At 45.0% G+C, this 20261-nt stretch overlaps 1 protein-coding gene across 1 annotated transcript in view; it reads right to left on the bottom strand.

Annotated features, from left to right (window-relative positions):
- LDLRAD3 (low density lipoprotein receptor class A domain containing 3) overlaps window positions 1–981 on the bottom strand; it is a 240456-nt gene extending 239475 nt beyond the window's left edge. Inside the window, exon 1 of the mRNA XM_006883760.1 lies at window positions 832–981. Within this exon, the coding sequence (XP_006883822.1) occupies window positions 832–919 (88 nt within the window). The 5' untranslated portion in view covers window positions 920–981. The remainder of the gene's footprint in view (window positions 1–831) is intronic.
- Between the last annotated feature and the right edge of the window lie 19280 nt (window positions 982–20261).

The raw sequence follows: 20261 nt of genomic DNA, 5'->3' as shown, positions 1-20261 counted from the left end.
CTCTGCCTAAGTCCATGAGGCCACTGGCCTGTGTGTGCCTTCCTACCCAGCCAGCTCATCCTCCAGTGTTACACCAGATGGTACTCAGTCGTGATTCCTAATATTTTCAAGGACAGATCGCCTCTAGTTCCTGTTACAGTCTCTGAAAACCCGCCAAAGACCATAGAGTCTGTTTCAACTCAGAGGCACATTAACAACCACCACAACAACAATTGTCTTCAGAAGTCACTTGCCAGGCCTTTCTTTCTAGTCTATCTCAGTGTGGAAGTTCTGCTAAAATCTGTCCACTGTTGGTGACCTTGCAAGAATTTGAAATACCAGTGACAGAACTTCCAAATCACAGCAACGCACATGTCCCCAGAGTCCAACGAACTGACAGATGGGTGGGGGGACCTAACACCACACCAACTTAACAGCCAAAAAAACTCCATAATGCCCTGCATACCTGGGAGTCGGGGCCAGGTAGGTCTGGGCTGAAACACCAAATCTGCTACTTATTGGTTGTAAGATCCTGAAGCTGGGCATCTCAGCACCACTCCCCCTAGTGTGCTGGTGAAGCCCACGGCAGTCCCCCAGCACAAGGACAAGGAGCTCTGAATATGGTTTCCTAAGTTGTGGCTCCATCAGCACCAAGATGCCCATTTCTGCACAAACCACGCTGCCCTGAGACACTGGTGCAGAGTGGGGAGGACAGAACCACTGACCAGGGGCCTGAACTCAGCAGCCTGCAGGAGGTAAAGTGTGCAGGATCCAAGCCAGACAAGGACCTCTTGCCCCCTTCCCCAAGAGGGTCCCAGCCCCGACCGCCCAGTGGAGGGTGGCGTCACTCACGGCATTCCTTCTCGTCGCTCTTGTCAAAGCAGTCGGGCAGCCCGTCGCACTGCCAGGAGCCGGGGATGCAGCGGCCGTTGCTGCACATGAAATTGCCCGGAATGTTGCACTCGTTGGTGAAGTTGTTGCCCGGCAGCAGCTGGCTCTCTGTCGGAGAGAAGGGGAGGAGGTGAGCAAACACAGTCACAGCAGAGAAGACCCGGGTGCGCCTCAGGCAAGCCGCTTTTCCTCACTGGGCCTCAGTTTCCTCATCTGAGAAATGAGACCGGTAACCTAGGCTCGCTCGGGCAGGTGACTTCCTCTCACTGTGCCTCAGTTTCCTCACCTGAGAAAAAGAGACTGATAACCTGAGTCCCTGGGGGCAGCTGGTCTGCCCTCTCTGGGTCTCAGTTTCCTCATCTGAGAAATGGTATTGATAACCTGGGCTCCCTAAGACAAGTGAATTCTCTGTGCCTCAATTTCTTCTTCCAAGAAACAGGACTGTTAACCAGGACCCTCTTAGGTATTCCAAGGACTAAATGGAACATAAAGTGACAAGGAAGTGGAGCTCGATTACAAAACAAATGGAAAAATAAAAATACAGCAAATCATTTAGCAGTGATCACTGACTTTTTTTTCTCTCTCTCTCCAGCTAAAAGATGGGCTTTAATGTCATCAGCAGTGGATAAAAATTAAAGATAAAGACAGGAGAAAGCATTAGATGCCCACTGCCTCTGACAGCAGGGCCTGAGGGATCCTCCCACCTCAGACTCTGGCCCCTGATATCAAAGAAAGCTTGTGTTTGTGCCAAGTTGGCAAGAACACTGGGAGATAATTTTACTTTCGGAAACAGGAGTGCAGGCCTATAAAACCAGCCTGCCCGAGGTTTGCACGGGTGGGAAAGGCCATGCTGAAACTTGAACTCTGGCCTCCTCACCCCCAAGGGGCGCTTGATCACTGAACTGCTTGGCCAAAGGTGACTGCAGGTTTAGAACTGCATCTGAGAGTGTGATTTGGGGACACTTAGTCATAAAACAGCAAGTCTTCCACTCTGAAGAGCTCATGGGCCCTGGGGGAGATTTTCAAGGAAGTAAGGGGACGCCCAGCCAAATAAATGATTAGTCTGAGCCAGAGTGTGGTGGATGTCAGGGGGATAAAGAATCCCCTGAAAACAGCACATTATTGTAGTAAGAAAATAAATGCAAAACTTCATTGCTGTTGAGTCTGAACCTATGCACAGCTAACTCGTCCCTGGGTTTCCAGGGCTGTAAATCTCAAGAGAGAAAACTGCTCATCTTTCTCCCAAGGAGCAGCAGATGGATTTGAACTCTCAGAGAGGAGTTCATCACCTCTGGGTTAACACAACACCCTACAGACTATGCCACCAAAGCTCCCTCCTGGGCTAAGACAAAAGGGGAAAGCCCAGGTCCTTGGCTTGCCCAGAGCTCCAGGGTAACCTCCTGAGTCCCCTGGCAACATTTACTGGATATTTATGACCAGACACTCAAGCTGTGTCCTGAGAATACAAAGATGTCATCCAACGTGCCATGCTCCAAGCTGGACAGACTCACTGCTCCATGGACAATTTTACTGTCATGTGGTAAAAAGAAGAGTATTAAATCTGCCCAGCAAATGGCACAGGGCCCATCATAAGCTTTGCCACAGAGAAGTATGTTTGGATTTCAATATCCATCACATCCTGCAGGCCATTATCCTTTACATGAGCAATGCTTTCTACCTAGAATGGCCTCCAATCTGCTGGGTCCCCTAATGAGTCCCTAATCACCCTTTAGCGTCCAACTTGTATACTGCCTCTGCTCTGGCCCATTCCCTGGGCACTTATTCTACTGTCTGGCTATAGTACTGCTGGGTGATGCTAAGAATACTTTACAACTGGAACAGGCAGTTAGAACGGATACAGCCACCCTGGCCCTCTTGCCAGGGCAGTCTCTGGGAGGGCACCTGAATCCTGCACTGAATTACTGATGCACCTGCAAACCTCACTGATGAAATGTGAGCTTCCAGTTCATCAAGGAAAGCTGGAAAAGGAGCTGAGTGAAAGGCCTTACACGACCACACTCGTCCACACAAGAGCCCTGGGAATCTCCTGGGCCCACTCCCAAGGTCAATCATCAAGTCCTACCCACTTGTCTCCATTGTCATGGTCACCACTCGCCCAAATCACCACCATGTTTGACTCGTATTAGTGCCACAATCTCCCCATTGGCCTCTCTGACTCCCATCTTCACTCTCTCCAACCCATTCTCTTCTATTTGGCCACAGAATTTCTCCAGAGAGGGAAACAGTTGTGACACCTTCCTGCTCTTAAAAAAAAAAAAAATTAATTTAGTATCTCCTCTCCTTCAAAGCTCTTAAGAGAAAGTCAAAACTCAAGAAACTGAAAAAAGGTTCCAGGAAAGAAATGGCATAGAGATGAAAAGTAAGAGCACTTCAGGACTATAGAGTAGTATCCAAGATCAATGTAAAACGCTGAAAGGTGTGTGAATAATTAAAAAAACAAAACAGCTCAGATGTCCAACCATGATCGAATGGATTGAGAAGTCGTGGTACACTCATACAATGGAACATGATTTTGTAAATTATTACCTAACTTGGGAGGGACTAGAGAGCATTATGCTGAGTGACCTAACTCAGCTCACAAGGAAAAATGTTGTCAAAACCCATTATTACAGAGTGAGTAGGAAGATCCAAGCGGGTGGGGAGGGTGGAAGCAGAGACCTGAGAATATGTGTGTGTGGGGGGGGTGTGTTTATCATGGGGTTGTACAATGTGACCAGTTGGGGGGGGGATGAGGGAAATTGGAAGAATCTGGTCTGAAAAACAATGTATTTTAATCTTGTAAATAAACTAGGAGGCTGGGCTCTAAGAGGAGAAGTATGGCATCAGGATTGGTGGAAGATCTATTAACAATCTGCGTTATGCAAATGAAACAACCCTGCTTGCTGAAATTGAGGAGGACCTGAAGCGCTTGCTGCAGAGGGTCAAGGACTGCAGCCTTCAGTATGGATTGAGGCTCAATGTCAAGACTACAAAGATTCTCACCACTGGACCAATTGGCAGCTCAGGATGGATGGTGATGAGATTGAGATTGTTCACAGCTTTAGTCTGCTTAGCTCCACAATCAACGCTCTTGGCACTAGAAGCCAGGAAATTAAAGGACATATTGTGATGGGAAAGTCTGCTGTTAGGGACTCTCCAAAGTACTGAAGAACAATGGTGTCTCTCTAGAGACTAAGGTGCGTCTGATACAGGCCATGGTCTCTGCTATCACTTGTTATGCATCAGAGAGTTGGACAATGACTAGGGAGGATAGAAGGAGAACTGACGCCTTTGAGCTTTGGTGTTGGAGAGGAGTACTGAGGGTACCATGGACTGCTAAGAAAACAGATTCATCCTTGAGAGGGTTAAACTAGGCTGCTCCTTGGAGGCAAGGATTCTGAGGCTCCGTCTAACATACTTTGGACATGTTGTAAGGAGGGACCAGTCCTTGGAGAGGGATGTCATGCTTGGTAGGGTGGAGGGATGGTGCAGGAGAGGAAGACCCTCTATGAGGTGGATTGATTCAGTGACTGGGGTGGTGGGGGTGGGTGTGTTTGAGATAGTGAGATTGGCACAGGATAGAGCAAAGTTGAGAGCTGTTGTACACAGGGTCACTCTGACTCGCAAGTGACTCGGAGGCACATAACAACAACAACATTTTTTTAAAAGTAATCTTTTCAAAAATATTATAATTTGAAGGAACATTTACAAAGCAAATAAATTTTTCATTTAACCACTAGAAAAAAAACAATACAGAAAACTCTAACAGTCTTGATTGTTGTTGTTGAAAGGCTCCATCACAGTGACTATGACTCCTAGTGACTCTGTGAACAACAGATCTGAACTTGCCCATCCTGTGTCGTCCTCACAATCTCCATCATGCTCAAACCCTCTGTTGTCAGTATCAATCCAACTTGTTCAAGTTCTTCCTTCCTTTTTCTGACCCTCTATCTTTCTCTACACAATATTTAACTCAAAGACTGGCCCCTCCTGCCCAAAACATGTGAGACGAAGTTTCCCCAGCCTTAGAAGCACTCTGGTTACATTTCCTCCAAGACATATTTATTTGTTCTTTTGGTAGTCCACAGTGTATTCAGTGTCCTTTGCCAACACCACAATTCAATCCTGACTGGCAGAAATTGCAAGTGATGTATGGCTACCCTTTCCCCCACTGTATTATCAAGTCAGACATCACCAATCAATCATGGTACTCAGAATTAGTTTAGACCTCATAGCAAAATGCTTCTCAAGAATGATTTCCATCCTGGCAGAACTCCCAAGACTGGTCCTTAGTTACCCTTCTAACTTGGAACACAGCTCACCCCTGGAGCTCAACTCTGAGCTAAACAGTTGATATCAGGTGTGGTCAAATCTGACTCAGCCACCCTGGGAACAAGAGATCTAAATCCTGTCCTAATCTGTGTCACCCCTATCATCTCTCATATACTTTAGCTTATTGCTGCAGTTGCAACCTCAATACATTTCCTTGAGGTTCTTCTTGTCCTTCACTGACCTCTACCTTTCCAAGCATGAGGTCTCTTTCCAAGGAATAACCCTTCCTAACAGCATGCCAAAGTAAGCGAGAAGAAGCTTCACCATCCTTGCCCCTACAGAGCAAGTTTGCTGCATTCGCTTCTAGACACATCTGCTGTTTGTTCTTTTGGCAGTCCGTGGAATATTCAGGACCCTTCTCCAACACCACAGCTCAAAGGCATTAATTTTTCTGCTGTCATCTTTACTCATTGTTCAGATGCACAGCAAGTGAAAAGACCATGGGCTGGATCAGACACACCTTGGAGCTAAAACAGCAGACTGGCTAACTACTCACGTCTTAAGAGAAACAACCATATATACACTCAAAAGAGCAGCATTTCCCCAAAGTGAAAGCCTAGAAAGCAAGAAAAGCTAAGCTAGAAGGATTGGTGGAAACAAGAAAAATAGAGAGGAAATGGGAAGAGTGCAGTTAGTTACATTACAGGGATACTAATTAAGGTCATAAAACAAAATATGTATGAATGGTGAAACAAAACATATATGAATGATGAAATGGAAAATCAATTCTTTACCTGGTAAACTTTCATTTAAACTGTTTTGGTTTTGTTTTTAAGGTTAAAAAGAATGGTCTCTAGAAGCCTATACCACCAAGCCTGAAACTTCACCATCACAGGGCTAGGGTTCAAGACATCTGAGAAGACAGTGATGGAAAAAGAGTCTGGGAAAGGTGACCAAGTACTGGACCCCGGCCAGACACTAACAGTAAACCCAGAAAGGCCACACGTTCCAGCTGCTTCCTAACAGCTGCTCTGGGCTTTGCCAGCAAGCACAGGACTCTCCAGGGCTCCAGAGTGTAGCTGTCATTCTGTTTTGTTTGCAAATCATTTTCACTTGCTTTGGTGGAACCAGCTCCTTAAAGAGCAGCCCCCTGGAAAAGTCACCGCAACTGTGAATTCTTGTTCTGATAAACAGATTTCCGGAGCCAGAGAACTGAAAAGATTAGATTCCGAAGTGCTTGTTCTGAGAGTCAATAAGGCTGGCGGCGTGCAGCGGTGACAAATGGAGGGGTGTGATACAGAGAATGGATACAACATCTGTCATGTACAGCTGATCCGTCCCACCACGGGGCTCAAGGTCCCTGCGTCTGATGAAGGATGACACTGCAGTGGACAGTCCTTGAGCTCTTCAGAGCAAACGTACTCTACATGGGAGAACAGAGCCTCACGCTTCAGGGACGGGGCAATATCACTGAATTCAAAAGCATGGGGACAAACCAAGGCAGAGAGAAGTTCAATGCTATTAATGTTGTATTTAAAATACTGTTCCAGCCAACTTGACCGGCCTCAGTGAATTAGAACCACTCAGTCTAAACCACCATCATTTCCTGTGCCTCTTAAACCAAGGGTTCTCAACAGTGAGTGAAGCAACTCTGCCCTGCAGGGGACATGTGGCAATGTCTAGAGCCATTAGGGGAAGTCACACCTGTAGTGTGCTATCAAGTGAATTCCAAAGATTCCAATCCCAAGGGCTGCTGTGAGGACAGAGCAGGACAACTCCAGAAAGTTTCATAGTTAACACAGTGTCACTCTGCTAACAGAAAGGTCCCAAAGCTCCTATGGTTCAATCTACCAGGAGCTCCTGAGAGAAAGATGGGGAGTCTGCTCCCCCCATTAAGCCTTGGAAACCCAACGGAGGGTCACGAGGAGTTGAGACAGACTTGACCATAGAGTAGCTAGTGGTTCTGAACTCCTGACTCTGGCTAGCCACCAAGTATGTAACCACTACATCAAAAGGGCTGCTTTCATCACAGTTGTTGTTGCTGTGTGCCATCAAGTCAGAATGAACCCACAGCTGACCTTCCAGTGGGTTTTCACAGGCAGTTAGTGACAGGGACATTGCCCATCCTTCTGTAGGGCAGCTGGAGGATTCAAACCCATGTGCCTTTGGGATGTTAGTGCAGCTTCTTACCTCCAGGTCACCAGGGCCACAAATAAGGAGATGCTATATTGGAACTTATCAAATAGCGATTAAAGATGCTGCTACATATCCTGCCCTGCACAGCTCTCACAGCGAAAGCCTATTCAGCCAAAAATGTCAATTATGCCAAGACTGAAACACAAAAAAAACCCTCCCTAAACCAGATCCTTCAGTTGCTTACATGTGAAATCTGAAGGATCCGGTTTAGGGAGGTTTTTTGTGTGTTTCAGTCTTGGCATAATTGACAATTTTGGATAACTGAAGATTATCCAAAAACGACTGGAACAGCACATCAACAGAGAACTACCAGAAGTCCAGGCTGGGTTTAGAAGGGGTCGTGGTACTAGAGATATTGTAGCTGACGTTAGATGGATCTTGGCTGAAAACAGGGAATAGCAGAGGAATGTCTATCTGTGTTTCATTGACTATGCAAAGGCATTTGACTGTGTAGATCATAACAAACTATGGTTGACTCTGAGAAGAATGGGAATCCCAGAACACTTGATCATTCTAATGCGAAACTTATACTTGGACCAGGAGGCAGTCGTCAGAACAGAGCAAGGGAACACTGCATGGTTCAAAATTGGGAAGGGTGTACGCCAGGGATGCATCCTATCTCCATACCTTTTCAACCTATATGCAGAACAGATTATCCAGGAGGCTGGCTCTTTGAGGAGAAATGTGGGGTCAAGATTGGTGGACGATTTATCAACAATCTGCATTATGAGGATGACACAACCCTGCTTGCTGAAACTGAAGAGGACCTGAAGTGCCTGCTGCAGAGCGTCAAGGACTGCAGCCTACAATATGGATTGAGGCTCAATGTCAAGAAGACAAAGATTCTCACCACTGGACCAACTGGCAGCATCAGGATGGATGGTGAAGAGATTGAGATTGTACACAGCTTTAGTTTGCTTGGCTCCATAGTCAACAGTCTTGGCACCAGCAGCCAGGAAATTAAAAGGCGCATTGCCATGGGAAAGTCTGCTGTTAGGGACCTCTCCAAAGTACAGAAGAGCAATGGTGTCTCTCAGGAGACTAAGGTGCGTCTGATACAGGCCATGGTCTTCGCAATCACTTGTAATGCATCAGAGAGTTGGACAATGACCAGGGAGGATAGAAGGAGAATTGATGCCTTTGAGCTGTGGTGCTGGAGAAGAGTATTGAGAATACCATGGACTGATAGGAAAACAAACAGATTTGTCCTGGAAAGGGTTAAACCGGGTGCCTCCTTGGAGGCAAGGATTCTGAGGCTCCATCCTTAGAGAGGGACATCATGCTTGGGAGGGTGGAGAGATGGCGCAGGAGAGGAAGGCCCTCTATGAGGTGGATTGATTCAGTGACTGGGATAATTGGGATGGGAGTGTCGGAGACAGTGCGATTGGCACAGGACAGAGCGGAGTTTAGGGCTGTTGTACACAGGGTCGCTTTGAGTCGCAGGCGACTCGACGGCACATAACAACAACAAACCAGATCCACTGCTGTCAAGTTAACTCTCACTCACAGAGATGCTTCAATGTGTTTCTGAGGCTGTGAATCTGTAACCGCCTACTCTTCTCCCTCAGAGCAGCTGGAGGACATGAACGACCAATCGTTCGGTTAGAGTAGCCAACAACTTTCACACCACACCCGAAGCCCTGAATGACAGCAACCTTCGAACTTCCACTTCTCACAGCTGAGTTCAGTGCCTTCACAAGACAGTGAGATTTTTTAAAAAGGTAACTAATGACTGACACGCTGGGACCTGAAAGTAAAGACCCTTGTCTTCGTTTACATGGCTCTGCTCACCTGCACAAACTCTTTCCCAGCCACTCAAACACATTATCATCACTGTCAAGTCAGAACCGACTCATAGCTGACCTTCCATTGGTTTCCAAGGCTGTAAATCACATGGAAGGAGATTACCCATCTTTCTCCTAAGGAGCTGCTAGTGGATTTGAACTGCCAGAGAAGTGGACCATTTGCTTTAGCAGCACAATTTCTTGCCCCCCCAAAAAAAGGGACAGGCTTACCAGTCCCATGGAGACTAGGGCCCTCAGTCCCTCAGTCACCCTTTGAACCTGGAACAAAACTCACTCCACCACTTAACTCTTAGGTCAACAATAGAGAGGCCTGTGAAGTGACTGAAAACACCAGGAAGGCACTCACTCCTTATAATAACCAACCTCAAAAGAGCAGCATTTGTTCACGGATAAAGCTATGAAGACAGAAAGGGGTAAGAGAGAAGTATTAATGAGGATAACGATTATGGGAGGGGGGAAGTGTAATTACATTGGAGATATTGTACTTAATGGTGTGAAACAAAATGCGAGTGATTGGCTGAATGAGAAGCCAATATGCATTGTTAATAAATATATACACACACACAAGGACACAAAGTCCTCTCTACAGTAAAAGGCCCCCCGGGTTGGTCAATGAGCAAAATATTCTTCTGCTACCCTTCACCTGGTTGACTTTAATTTATCCTTCAGATCTCAACTTAAGGTTGAAATCCATCTAAATCTCAATCTAAATGCATTTTTCTCACTCTCTACATCTTATGTTTTCCAACATCATAATTTGTGGCTACAAAGAGATTTGTACTATTGCCCCACGAGACTGCAGGCTCCATGAAGGCACCTTTCCTCCATCTCTCTATCCAGAGTTTACCTCCAACTCAAGGTGACCCCCTCTGCATAACAGGACAAAATACTTCAGATGGGGTCTCTAGGAACAACAGGGTTTTTACAGACGGATTTTTTTTAAGTAGTAGATTTTAAAAGTAGATTGACTTTGAGTCAGTCAGTAAGAGATTGCCAGGCCTTTCTTCCTCATCCATCACAGTCTAGAAGGTCCAATGAAACCTCGCCAGCATCCGAACACGCTAGCCTCCAATGACAGACAGGCACTGGGTAGAAATGAGGTACACCAGCAGGGAAATGAACCTGGGTCTCTCATGTGGAAGGTAACAACAACAGCACTGAACCACCACTATCCTTCAGTGCTGTTGAGTCAGGCCTGACACCCAGCGGACCCTCCAGCAGGTTTTCAGAGTTTGCAAATCGCACAGGAGGAGACTGACCATCGTTCTCCCTTAGAGCAGCAGGTCCACAGTAAGTATTTGTGGTCACACTAGGAACAAAGTCTAAACGTTTACTTGCTGGTGTATTCCCCATGTCCTGCTTTTCTTCCTTAGAAAGCTCCATGTGCCTCATCTTAATCCCTCCAGAATGCGAGTGGAACGTATACATGCATCCATAAAATAAAGGGCACGGGGGTGTCTGGAATTGTGCAAGTAAATTACTATCCTCTCTGCTTTCAAAGAGGTTAGAAATCTTTCAGCCCGACAACAGGACTTTCTAGTGGCTGAAATATTTCTCCCGTCTCAGCATCTTGATACACATTCAGAATCTAAAAACGACAAGCATTAGCATGAAGTTGGCTAGCTGGGGTTTCACTTCTCCTCTTTCCTCCTCCTCCTCCCCACCCCCACTAAGCTGGAAAATAAAAAAGGAGTTGCCCATTTTCACTGCAACACATCACTTACTTAAAATAACTATACCATCTGCACCAAGAATAGGAAGGGGGAAAAAATTCTAAGTCCTCCCACTTTGGGGCAAATGCAAACAGCCTGCCCTAACTCCTTCAAAAATCTCTGGCATCCACAGATTTGTATTTAATGAGGAGGCCAGAACTGGGGCAACTGTGAAAACTCAGACATCTGCTGCATCCCACCTGAAGGATCACTCCGGAACACAAACTTGTCCGGCTGAGAAATGGGAATTCTACCAGTCGGGAGTCTGTGGAATTCCTTCCTCTCACAATGTCAATCTCCTCCCCCCTAGCAATACCCCTGGTAACACAGAATTCTCATCTGTAAACCATCACCAGGCCCAGCTTTTCCACATTTCTGCTTCCCAGCAATCCAGGTCTGCAGAATCAACGAACAACATGCAAGGTGCGCAAACACACTCAAAGACAGACACACATCCCATCCCAATTCCTGTGTGAGTCTGCAAATCTCCAATAGCTCTCCCCCAGACCCTCCCTCGGGGAGAAGGCACATCTCTTCCCACTGCCTGGTGCCGACAACATAATGCTAGGAGCCTTGGAAGACAACAGTCTGTTTTCTCTCTGACTCATTCCTCAAACACACACCCACACTGCAAGCCCAGGAACAAGCAGAGCCACCCCATGAGCTGATCTGCAATGCTTTGTTTGTAAACACGCCTGCAAACGTCCCCTGAAAGGCCCCCACTGACTCCAGACTGCCCTGCATCAGCAGCGAATGGAACCAGGGATGTCTGTCCTCGTTCGCTTCCCAGTCTTTTGGTTCTCATCGAGCAAGCGGCTTCCTGCTGCTGCTCTGCTGTGGGGTCACCAAGAAGGGCGCAGTTACGTGCCAACACGCAAGTCAAAGATGCTCTTCTGGTGGAAGAACCTGAGAGGAGTCAGGTCTCTAGACTTATCGAGACTCTGCAGGTTGCCCTGCTCTACGAGCCCATTCCAACGGTCTCTGCCTCAGTTTACCCATCTGTTAAAAGGAAGGGGAAAATACAACAACTATATGTCAATGTGCCACAGTGTGGTGGTCTGTGTGTTGCTATGATACTGTAAGCTTGCAATTATTGTTGTTAGGTGTCATCATGTCAGTTCTGACTCATAGCAACCCCATGTATGACAGATGGAAACCTTGCCCTATCTTACCCCATCCTCATGTCATATTCAAACTGTTGCAATCACCCCATCAATCCACCTCCAGGAGGACCTCCACATCTTTCTCTGACTTCTACTTTTCCCAGCATGATGGCCTTCTCCAGAGACTGGCTCCTCTTGGAAGCTGTGCTATCAGCATTTCAAATACAGGGAGAGTCAAACATGCTGCATCCCACCTGAAGGATCACTCCGGAACATAAACTTGTCCAGCTAAGAAATGGGAATTCTACCAGTCGGGAGTCTGTGGAATTCCTTCCTCTCACAATGCCAATCACCTCCCCCCTAGCAATACCCCTGGTAACACAGAATTCTCATCTGTAAACCATCACCAGGGCCAGCTTTTCCACATTTCTGCTTCTCAACAATCCAGGTCTGCAGACTCAACGAACAACATGAAAGATGTGCAAACACACCCAAAGACAGACACACGTCCCATCCCAATTCCTGTGTGATTCTGCAAATCTCCACTAGTTCTTCCCCGGGAAGAAGGCATATCTCTTCACCAGAGCTTCCAGCCCAAGGGAAACTAGGAAGAAAGGCCTGACGATCTCCTTCCAAATACTCGCTCATGAAAATCTCAAGGATCACAACAGAGTGTTGTCTGATACAGAATACGAGTTCTCAAAACACACAGCTGATGCAATGGTGCACAAGGGCATATGAAGGGTCTGAGAGCAGTGAGGGGTAGGCAAGGACAGGGAGACACCATGGCAGAGATTTGGGGTGCCAGTCCTTGGAAAAGGATATCATGCGTGGAAAAGCAGAAGTCAGTGTAGGAGAAGACCCCTCAAAAGACGGATTGGCACAGTGACTCCAACGATGGGCTTAAGCACAGTAAAGATGGTGAGTACGGCTCCGGATTGGGCAGAATGTCAACCTGTCACACAGAGGGAGGGTTGCTTCAAGTTAGTGTCAACTCGACGGCACCTATCAACTACGTCAAGGGGTCCTGATGAGGGTCCAGGCTCAGGCAATATATCATTAAGTTGTTCCACGGGCCTGAGTGAATTCAATGGCAACTAATACCTAGTATAAAGAAGAGCGGCCCAGGGAAACTGGTGATAAGGTATAAAATGACCCCATTAAACCAAGGACTGCAGGCCCTTCCCATGCCCAGGCTTCATACTAACAGTGTCAGTGACCCTGCAGGAAAAGCAGGCGTAAACATTCCTCTGCGGAAGGAACACGGATGGATCCAGCATGTCTCCTGGACAACAGGTGAGCCTGGCTGTCCACCTGCACTTCACACAGCTCGGTCTCTGCTTCACCTGCTAAGCCCAGAGCATAAACAATGCTTTGTTTCCTTCTTAAAACAAGACACTGGCCAGCATCAATGAAGCAAGCAGAAAGAAAAAGAGCAGGTCTAGGGAAAAAGACGGTTCTTAACCGGGAAAGCGCTTTATAAATTATTTTCCTCTTGTATTTATAGCCTCATTAAGGGCCTGAAGCTGTTACTTACATTTTTTAGTTATGCTTCATTGCGTTTCATGAGGAAAATTATGTCAGAGCTGCGTTAATGTAGCAGGGATTTGCGGAGCTGGGATGCAGCCCCTTCAGGTTCCAAGGTGCACGGAGCTGGCCCTGTCCAGCCACACTGAGGGAGGCTGACCCTCCCCTCAAGTTCTCAAACTTACAAGGTGAGCCTGGAGTCCACCCCATCCTCGTTCCCATTCCTTCCTGGGGCCCCTTTTACGGTCCTCTACAAATCAGACCATCTTGGAGGAAGTGTAACCAGAGTGCTCCTTAGAGGCAAGGATGACAGAGCTTAGTCTTGTATGTTCTGAGCACATTGTCAGGAGAGGTCAATGCTTGGGAAAAGACATCATGCAGGGAAAGGTGGAGGGTCAGAGAGAGAGGAAGACCCTCAACTAGGTGGACCAACACAGGAATTATAACAACAGGCTTGAGTACATCAGAGATGGTGGAGATAGTGCAGGAGAAGGCAAGCTTCCAACCTGCTGTCCCCTGGGTCACTATGAGGCACAGTCAGCTCTGTGATACTTAACAACACAACAACAGCAACAACAACAAAGCAGAATCCACTTAGCAGCTGGCAACCACGGACTCTGGTTTTAGAAATCATTCACAAGTTAAATTTTCACTAGAGGAACTAACCAATATTGCGCTCAGCTAGCTCTTGCAGCCTAGTGGTAAGGAGCTGCGCTGCCACTCTACAGTTGGTAGTTCAAATCTACCAGTTGCTCCACAGGAGAAAGATGGGCAATCTCCTCCACATGATGTGCAGCCTCTAAGATTCTGCTGGAAGGCCAGCTGTCAGTTGGTTACAACTTGACAGCACATAACAACAACAGCTGCAACCACCACCAAAGGGCTAGTGGTTCAAATCCATCCAGCGACTCCACAGGACAAAGATATGAGGAGGGTTCTTCTAAAGATTACTCACTGCCATCGAATCCATTCCAATTCAAGGCAGTCCTTCACTGGGTTTCCCAGGCTGCAAATATTCACAGGAGGAAATTGACTTAGTTCTCCCATGTGGCAGCTGGTGGATTTGAACTGCTGGCATTTTAGCTAGTAGCTCAACACTTATGTACCCATGGGACAGTTCTATTACACAGGGAGTCATTATAAATTAAAATGGACTTAGCAGCATTGAACAACAGTGACTAATACTAATACAACAGGTTCAAGTGTAGCAGAGGTGAGGAGAATGACACAGGATAGGGCAGGGTTCAGATCCACTGCTCATAGGGTCTCTATGAGTCATACTTGACAGCACCTAACAACATCTACTCAAATAACTAACATATAGAAGCAGGCTCTGGTGGCATAGCTCTTAGGGAATTGCACTGCTAATCCAAAAGCAGTTCCTCTTCAGCGGTTCAAATCTACCAGCAGGCAGAAAAGATGAGCAGGATGAAAAGCGACCAACAGGTAGAAAAGATGCAGGAGGAAGATGGGCAATCTCCTTCGAGGCAATCTACAATGTCAGATCTATGAGTCAGTTCCAACTTGGCAGCAATGAGTGTATGTAACATACGTCAAGAGAGATTAATATCCCGTTTCTCTTATTCCTTGCAAAATAGGTGAGGAAACTGAGGCTGAGTGACATGTTCATGGTTTCAAAGATACAACAAGGGGTCAGCAAATGATTTTCTAAGAAAGGTCTGATAGCAAAAATTTTTTTCAGCTATACTGGCCATGAAGAAAAGCTAGAGATATCCTGGGGATATTTATACAATCAGGGGGAAAACAAAATTCTACTAACTTTTTTATTGATCAAATTTAAAAATATACTCACAGAAATTAAGAAAAACTATTTTTAGCAATAAGAGTCTGTTCTGAAGCTCAAAGTTAGTGTTTCTGTTCATTAAAATCTACTGCAAATGTCTGATGTTCTCTTTTGACCGTTTAAAATTGTAAAACTCATTCTTAGTTTTTAAAAAATATTACTATCAGGTTGATCCTGGCTCATGGTGACCCCGTGTGTCACAGAGTAGGTCTGCTTCCTGAGGTTTTCTTGTTCATTATCTTTACGGAAAGGGGCTCTGGTGGCTTAAAGGTAAGGAAATAAACTGCCAATGTAAAGGCATGGGGTTTGACCTTTGTAGTTTCAACACTCTTCAATTCACTCAAACCAACTAATGGGAACTCATAAGGACTCTCGGTAGGATTTCTGAGGCTGTAAATCTTCCCGGCTTACTCTAGGGGAGCAGCTGTTGGATTCAAACTATTGACCTTTCAGTTAAGAGTCAATATGTAATGCAATACACCACCAGGGCTCCTTAAGGATGGAATTCAAACTCTCAGTCCCTTCACAGCCTTGATTCAATGTAAGGGAGTTTCTCTGAGGTGTGTTCTATATACTTTTTTCCTTATGACAGATAAAAGAGAAACAAGCAGAGATATAGGTCTTCTGTCTCACAAGAAAAGAAGAGCTGGGAGTGGAACATTACCTTCAGCCCAGGTCTTTGTGTTAGGAACTTCCTTGACACAGGGAAGGTCAAGATCAGGAGGTGATCTCCTAGGAATGCCAGGCCCACAGATGTTAAAGGAGCCAAGCATCTTCCTTCTTAAACTACAAGAAAGTAAATTTCTGTTTGTTAAAGTCACCCACTTTTGATTATTTTCACTAGAGGAAATAGTGTTCCTCTAGAACTAGATAAGATGTTGTTGTTGTTGTTGTTGTTGTTGTTGTTGTTGTTGTTGTTAGATGTCTCTGGGTCAAGAACGACTCACAATGACCCTCTAAACAACCAATGTGAACACTGTCCTATCCCGTGCCATTCTCTCAATCTCTGACACGCTCAAACTCACTGCTGCCATCACCATGTCAACCCATCTTGTTGAGAGTCTTCAACCATTTCACGATCCCTCCACCTTTCCAAGTATCATGTCCTTTGCCAAGGTATAACCACTCCCAAACATGCCCAAAGTATGTGAGGCAAAGCTTCATCACCTTTGCCTCCAAGGAAAGGTGCATCTTTTCCAAGACTTCTGTTTGTTCTTTTGATAGTCCAAGGAATCTTCAGCACTCTTCTCCAACATCACAACTCAGTTTTTCTTCTGTCATCCTTAATCAGTGCTCAGTTCTCAGACGCATAGCAAGTACCTGAAAAGACCATGACCTATATTAGGCTCAGCTTTGTCCTCAAACTGACATCATTACTCTTCAATAATTTCGAGAGCTCCCTGCAGACTTCCCCAGTGTAATACATCTCCTGATCTCCTAACTGCTAGTAGTAAGCATGTTGATTGTTGATCCAAGTAAGATGAAGTCTTTGACAAGTCTCATTCCTTTCTCTGTCCATCAAGATGTTGCTTCTTGCTCCAAGGGTAAGGATTTTTTGTGGCCTTGATGCTGAGATGCAATGCATATTGAAGATAACTAAGATTTATGTGTATAATTATAGTGATGTTTATTATATTTTTCAAAAATGCAACCAATCTCTCTCTTCTTTTCTGGTTTGTTCTTTCCACATTAATATAAACCCACTATCATGAAGTTCCTTTCTAATCTTTTCAGTTGCCTTTATCAAATTCGTCCCTGATAGAGCACAGTGTTCCAGGTTGATCTCTTTTACTAGCTAAGATAAAGTATTCTCAAGTCTTAAGAAGACTCCAGGGGACATTCTGGCTCACGAGTTAAAGATTATTTCATGGCAGTAGTTTCAGGGGTTCATCCAGCTTCCGTGGTCCCATATTTGCTGAAGATCGTTAGAATTTTAAATTCTGTTTCACATTTACCCTCTTTTGATCTTTATTCTTCTGGACAATCTTTGATTGAAATATTCAATAATGGTAGCCAGGCACTACAAGTTCTTTTGGCCACATAACAAAGGAAACAGCTGTTCAACATCATATATTCTATATCATTTTATTCCGAAGTCTTCTTTTTCCTCTGTTGTTCCAGGCAAATAAAGACCAATTATTATGCTCCACTGTAGATTTTTAAGACCTCAGATTTTTACTTCCAAAAGAGGAAGTAAAACAGAAGCACTAAACATATTGGGTCAATTAACTGGAATCCCAGGAAATTATGACACTCAACCTCCAAACCAGGTTATCAAATCCCACAAAATACGTGGTAATACATAAGCTTTCTCAGCAATTATTCCTCTTTTTTCTTCTTTCACTTTTTTGTCACTGTTGCAAACAGATCTAAATAAATTTTCATGCACTCTCTTTTCACACCCCTCATGTCTTCCCCACAGGCCAGAATGGACATCAGGCCTGAGTGAAAACCTGAAGCAGAAGTCCTTTCTGCACTATCAGCTTCAAAGAGCAGGAAGTGAGAGTTAGTCTATGAAGCTAAACTGGAAGGTCCTTTTTTTTTTTTTCTATAATTATATTTTATTAATTTTCATAAACATTTACAGAGATTTTGGGCTTCCACTCATTCACTGTTGCACTATTCTCTCTACCCTCCTCCCAGTTTGTTCTTGTCCAAATGCCACAGTGCTTGTCAAAGCCAGTTCTGATTAATCTTCTTTGTCAGTGTGTCCTTTGCCATTCCCTATCACTCCTCCCTGAGAGAGACTTCACCCTGAGTCATAAGGAAAAGGGGATGGCGTATTCTCTTAGCTACTTCCTGCTGAAAAGGGACGCTGTGGGTTTCAGGGTGAAGATCTTCTCTCACTACTCTAAAGGGCCCCTTTGGCAGTAGGAAACACATAGACTATTATGGAGATTGATTTTGGAATTCAGATACATTCTTATTGATTGTGCTTGGCTGTACATGTACATATCCTTCAAGATGTATCATGGGGGTGTTGCAACCTAGAAGACACAAATTTGACTAACAAGTTATAAGTACATGAGTCCAAAAATTATGGAAAAATAAAAGAAAAGATTCTTTCATTGTTTTACAAACACTCCCCCAGGTCCCCTCCACCATGCAGCCCTCGCTCTAGTCTCCTGTGATGACAGAAATACCCAGTTACATCTCTCTTTTAAACGGTTCTCTCCCTCCTCTGTTTCAGTGCAGTACACATTATTGAACCCATCTTACTCAGTCTCTCCCCAGCCCCAAGGACAGTCCCATTCTACAACAGTGGCATCATGTAATATTTGTCCTTTTGTGACTGGGATATTTCACTCAGCATAATGTTCTCCAGAGTCAACCATTTTGAATAATATTGCATGAGTTCCTTGATTTTTAATGCAGCATAGTATGGAAGGTCCTTTATATGGCCAGTCTTATCAGATTTGCTGAATGAGTCAGGCTCAGGAGCGAGCCAATCAGCCTTGCATTTCATCACCTCTCCCACACATAGCCACAGGGGCGGGAAGAAGAAACTGTCTCATCTGCCCACAGCAACTCCACAGTCACCACAGACAGCTGTACTCTTCCAGAGAGAGACACAGGCAGAGCGAGTACAGGAAATACCAGAGCCTACCAAAGTGAGGTACCTAGACTACAACAAGGAATAGGCCAGAGGAGCAAGGTGATCTTCATCTAAGCCCCCAAAGCATCTCTTTATAATAAACCCATGACATGGACAGGGAACTCTGGTGGCCGAGTGGTAAGAAGCCGTGCTGCAAACCCAAAGGCTTCTGAGCTCAACCCACCAGCTGCTCCACAGGAGAAAAATGGAGTCTCCTCCTGTGCAATTTACTGCTTCTGAAAACCTGCTGGAAGCTCAGCTGTGAGTCGGTTCAACAATAACAATCATGGAGGGGGATGGAGGTAGGTAACTGTGCAACAATGAAGGAACACTTTTAAAAAGCAAACTGGCCTAGTGGCAAGAAGCTGCACTACAATCCCAGAGGTACGTGGTTCGAATCCACCACAAGCTCTGCTGGATGGAGAAAGGGGGGCAATCTCCTCTGTAACAGTCAGATCCGATTTGACGGTACACACACAAAAATAAAATTTAAAAAAATTTTAAAAGAAAAAAGTGAAGAGGGGGAAAGGTAGTAAAATGTGCAACAATTTATGAATTAAAATCTAACTTCTCTGTAATATATTTCATAGTTTCCACCAACATCGTGCTTCAAATGTATCAATTCTTAATTGTTCAGATTTTGCATGTGTATGAGGCAGATGACAATGGCTTAGATCAAGAGCACGTTTGTCTTCAAAGTGGCATCTTTGCTTTGTACCACTTTGAAGACATCCTTCTCTGTAGCATTCTTTAAAATCACAAAAGAAATTTTTAAAAAAGTACACAGACCATTGACCCACTCATTTTTCTGGTACATCCCTGAGGTGAGTGCATAAGATGAAAGGAAGAGCATGACAACTATGATATTTGTATTTTAGTAGTAAACAATTATAAAGCAAACTAAATAAATGATTACCAAAAGGCTGGAAAATCAACAGGATAACTGCACAACTGACGACTGCACAAAGCTTCGGACAAAGACGCTAGAACATCATTAATCACCACAGATAAAGCTGAGAAATCTAGTGCTATGTGAGCAAAAAAAAGAACCCCAGCCTGCTGCAGAGTATCTTTCCCAGCAAGTCGAAAGAGATGCACAGGAGAGATAAAGACCAATTCAAGGCAGTAGTTTCCTCTGGGGAAGGTGATCAGGAGGTATACCAGGAGTTCAACGCTAAGATGTCTTTCTTTAAAACAATCTGAAACAAGTACGGATAGATAGCAGTTCTGGGTAGAGTGAAGTAGAAGCCATATCATTTCTTTGCATTAAGTTTGATATGTTTCTCTACCCCTTCAATGTTTCATTAGTAACGTTCATTACAAAGACCAAAAATTATGTTCCTACTTGGCAACAAGTCTATGAAAGATATACTAAAG

Source organism: Elephantulus edwardii, unplaced genomic scaffold (genome assembly GCF_000299155.1).
Source record: "Elephantulus edwardii isolate Elephantulus edwardi_28Jun2011 unplaced genomic scaffold, EleEdw1.0 scaffold00029, whole genome shotgun sequence".
NCBI classification, from domain to species: domain Eukaryota; kingdom Metazoa; phylum Chordata; class Mammalia; order Macroscelidea; family Macroscelididae; genus Elephantulus; species Elephantulus edwardii.
The sequence above is the reverse complement of the archived record's forward strand: the minus strand, read 5'-3'. Positions and strand labels throughout refer to the sequence as shown.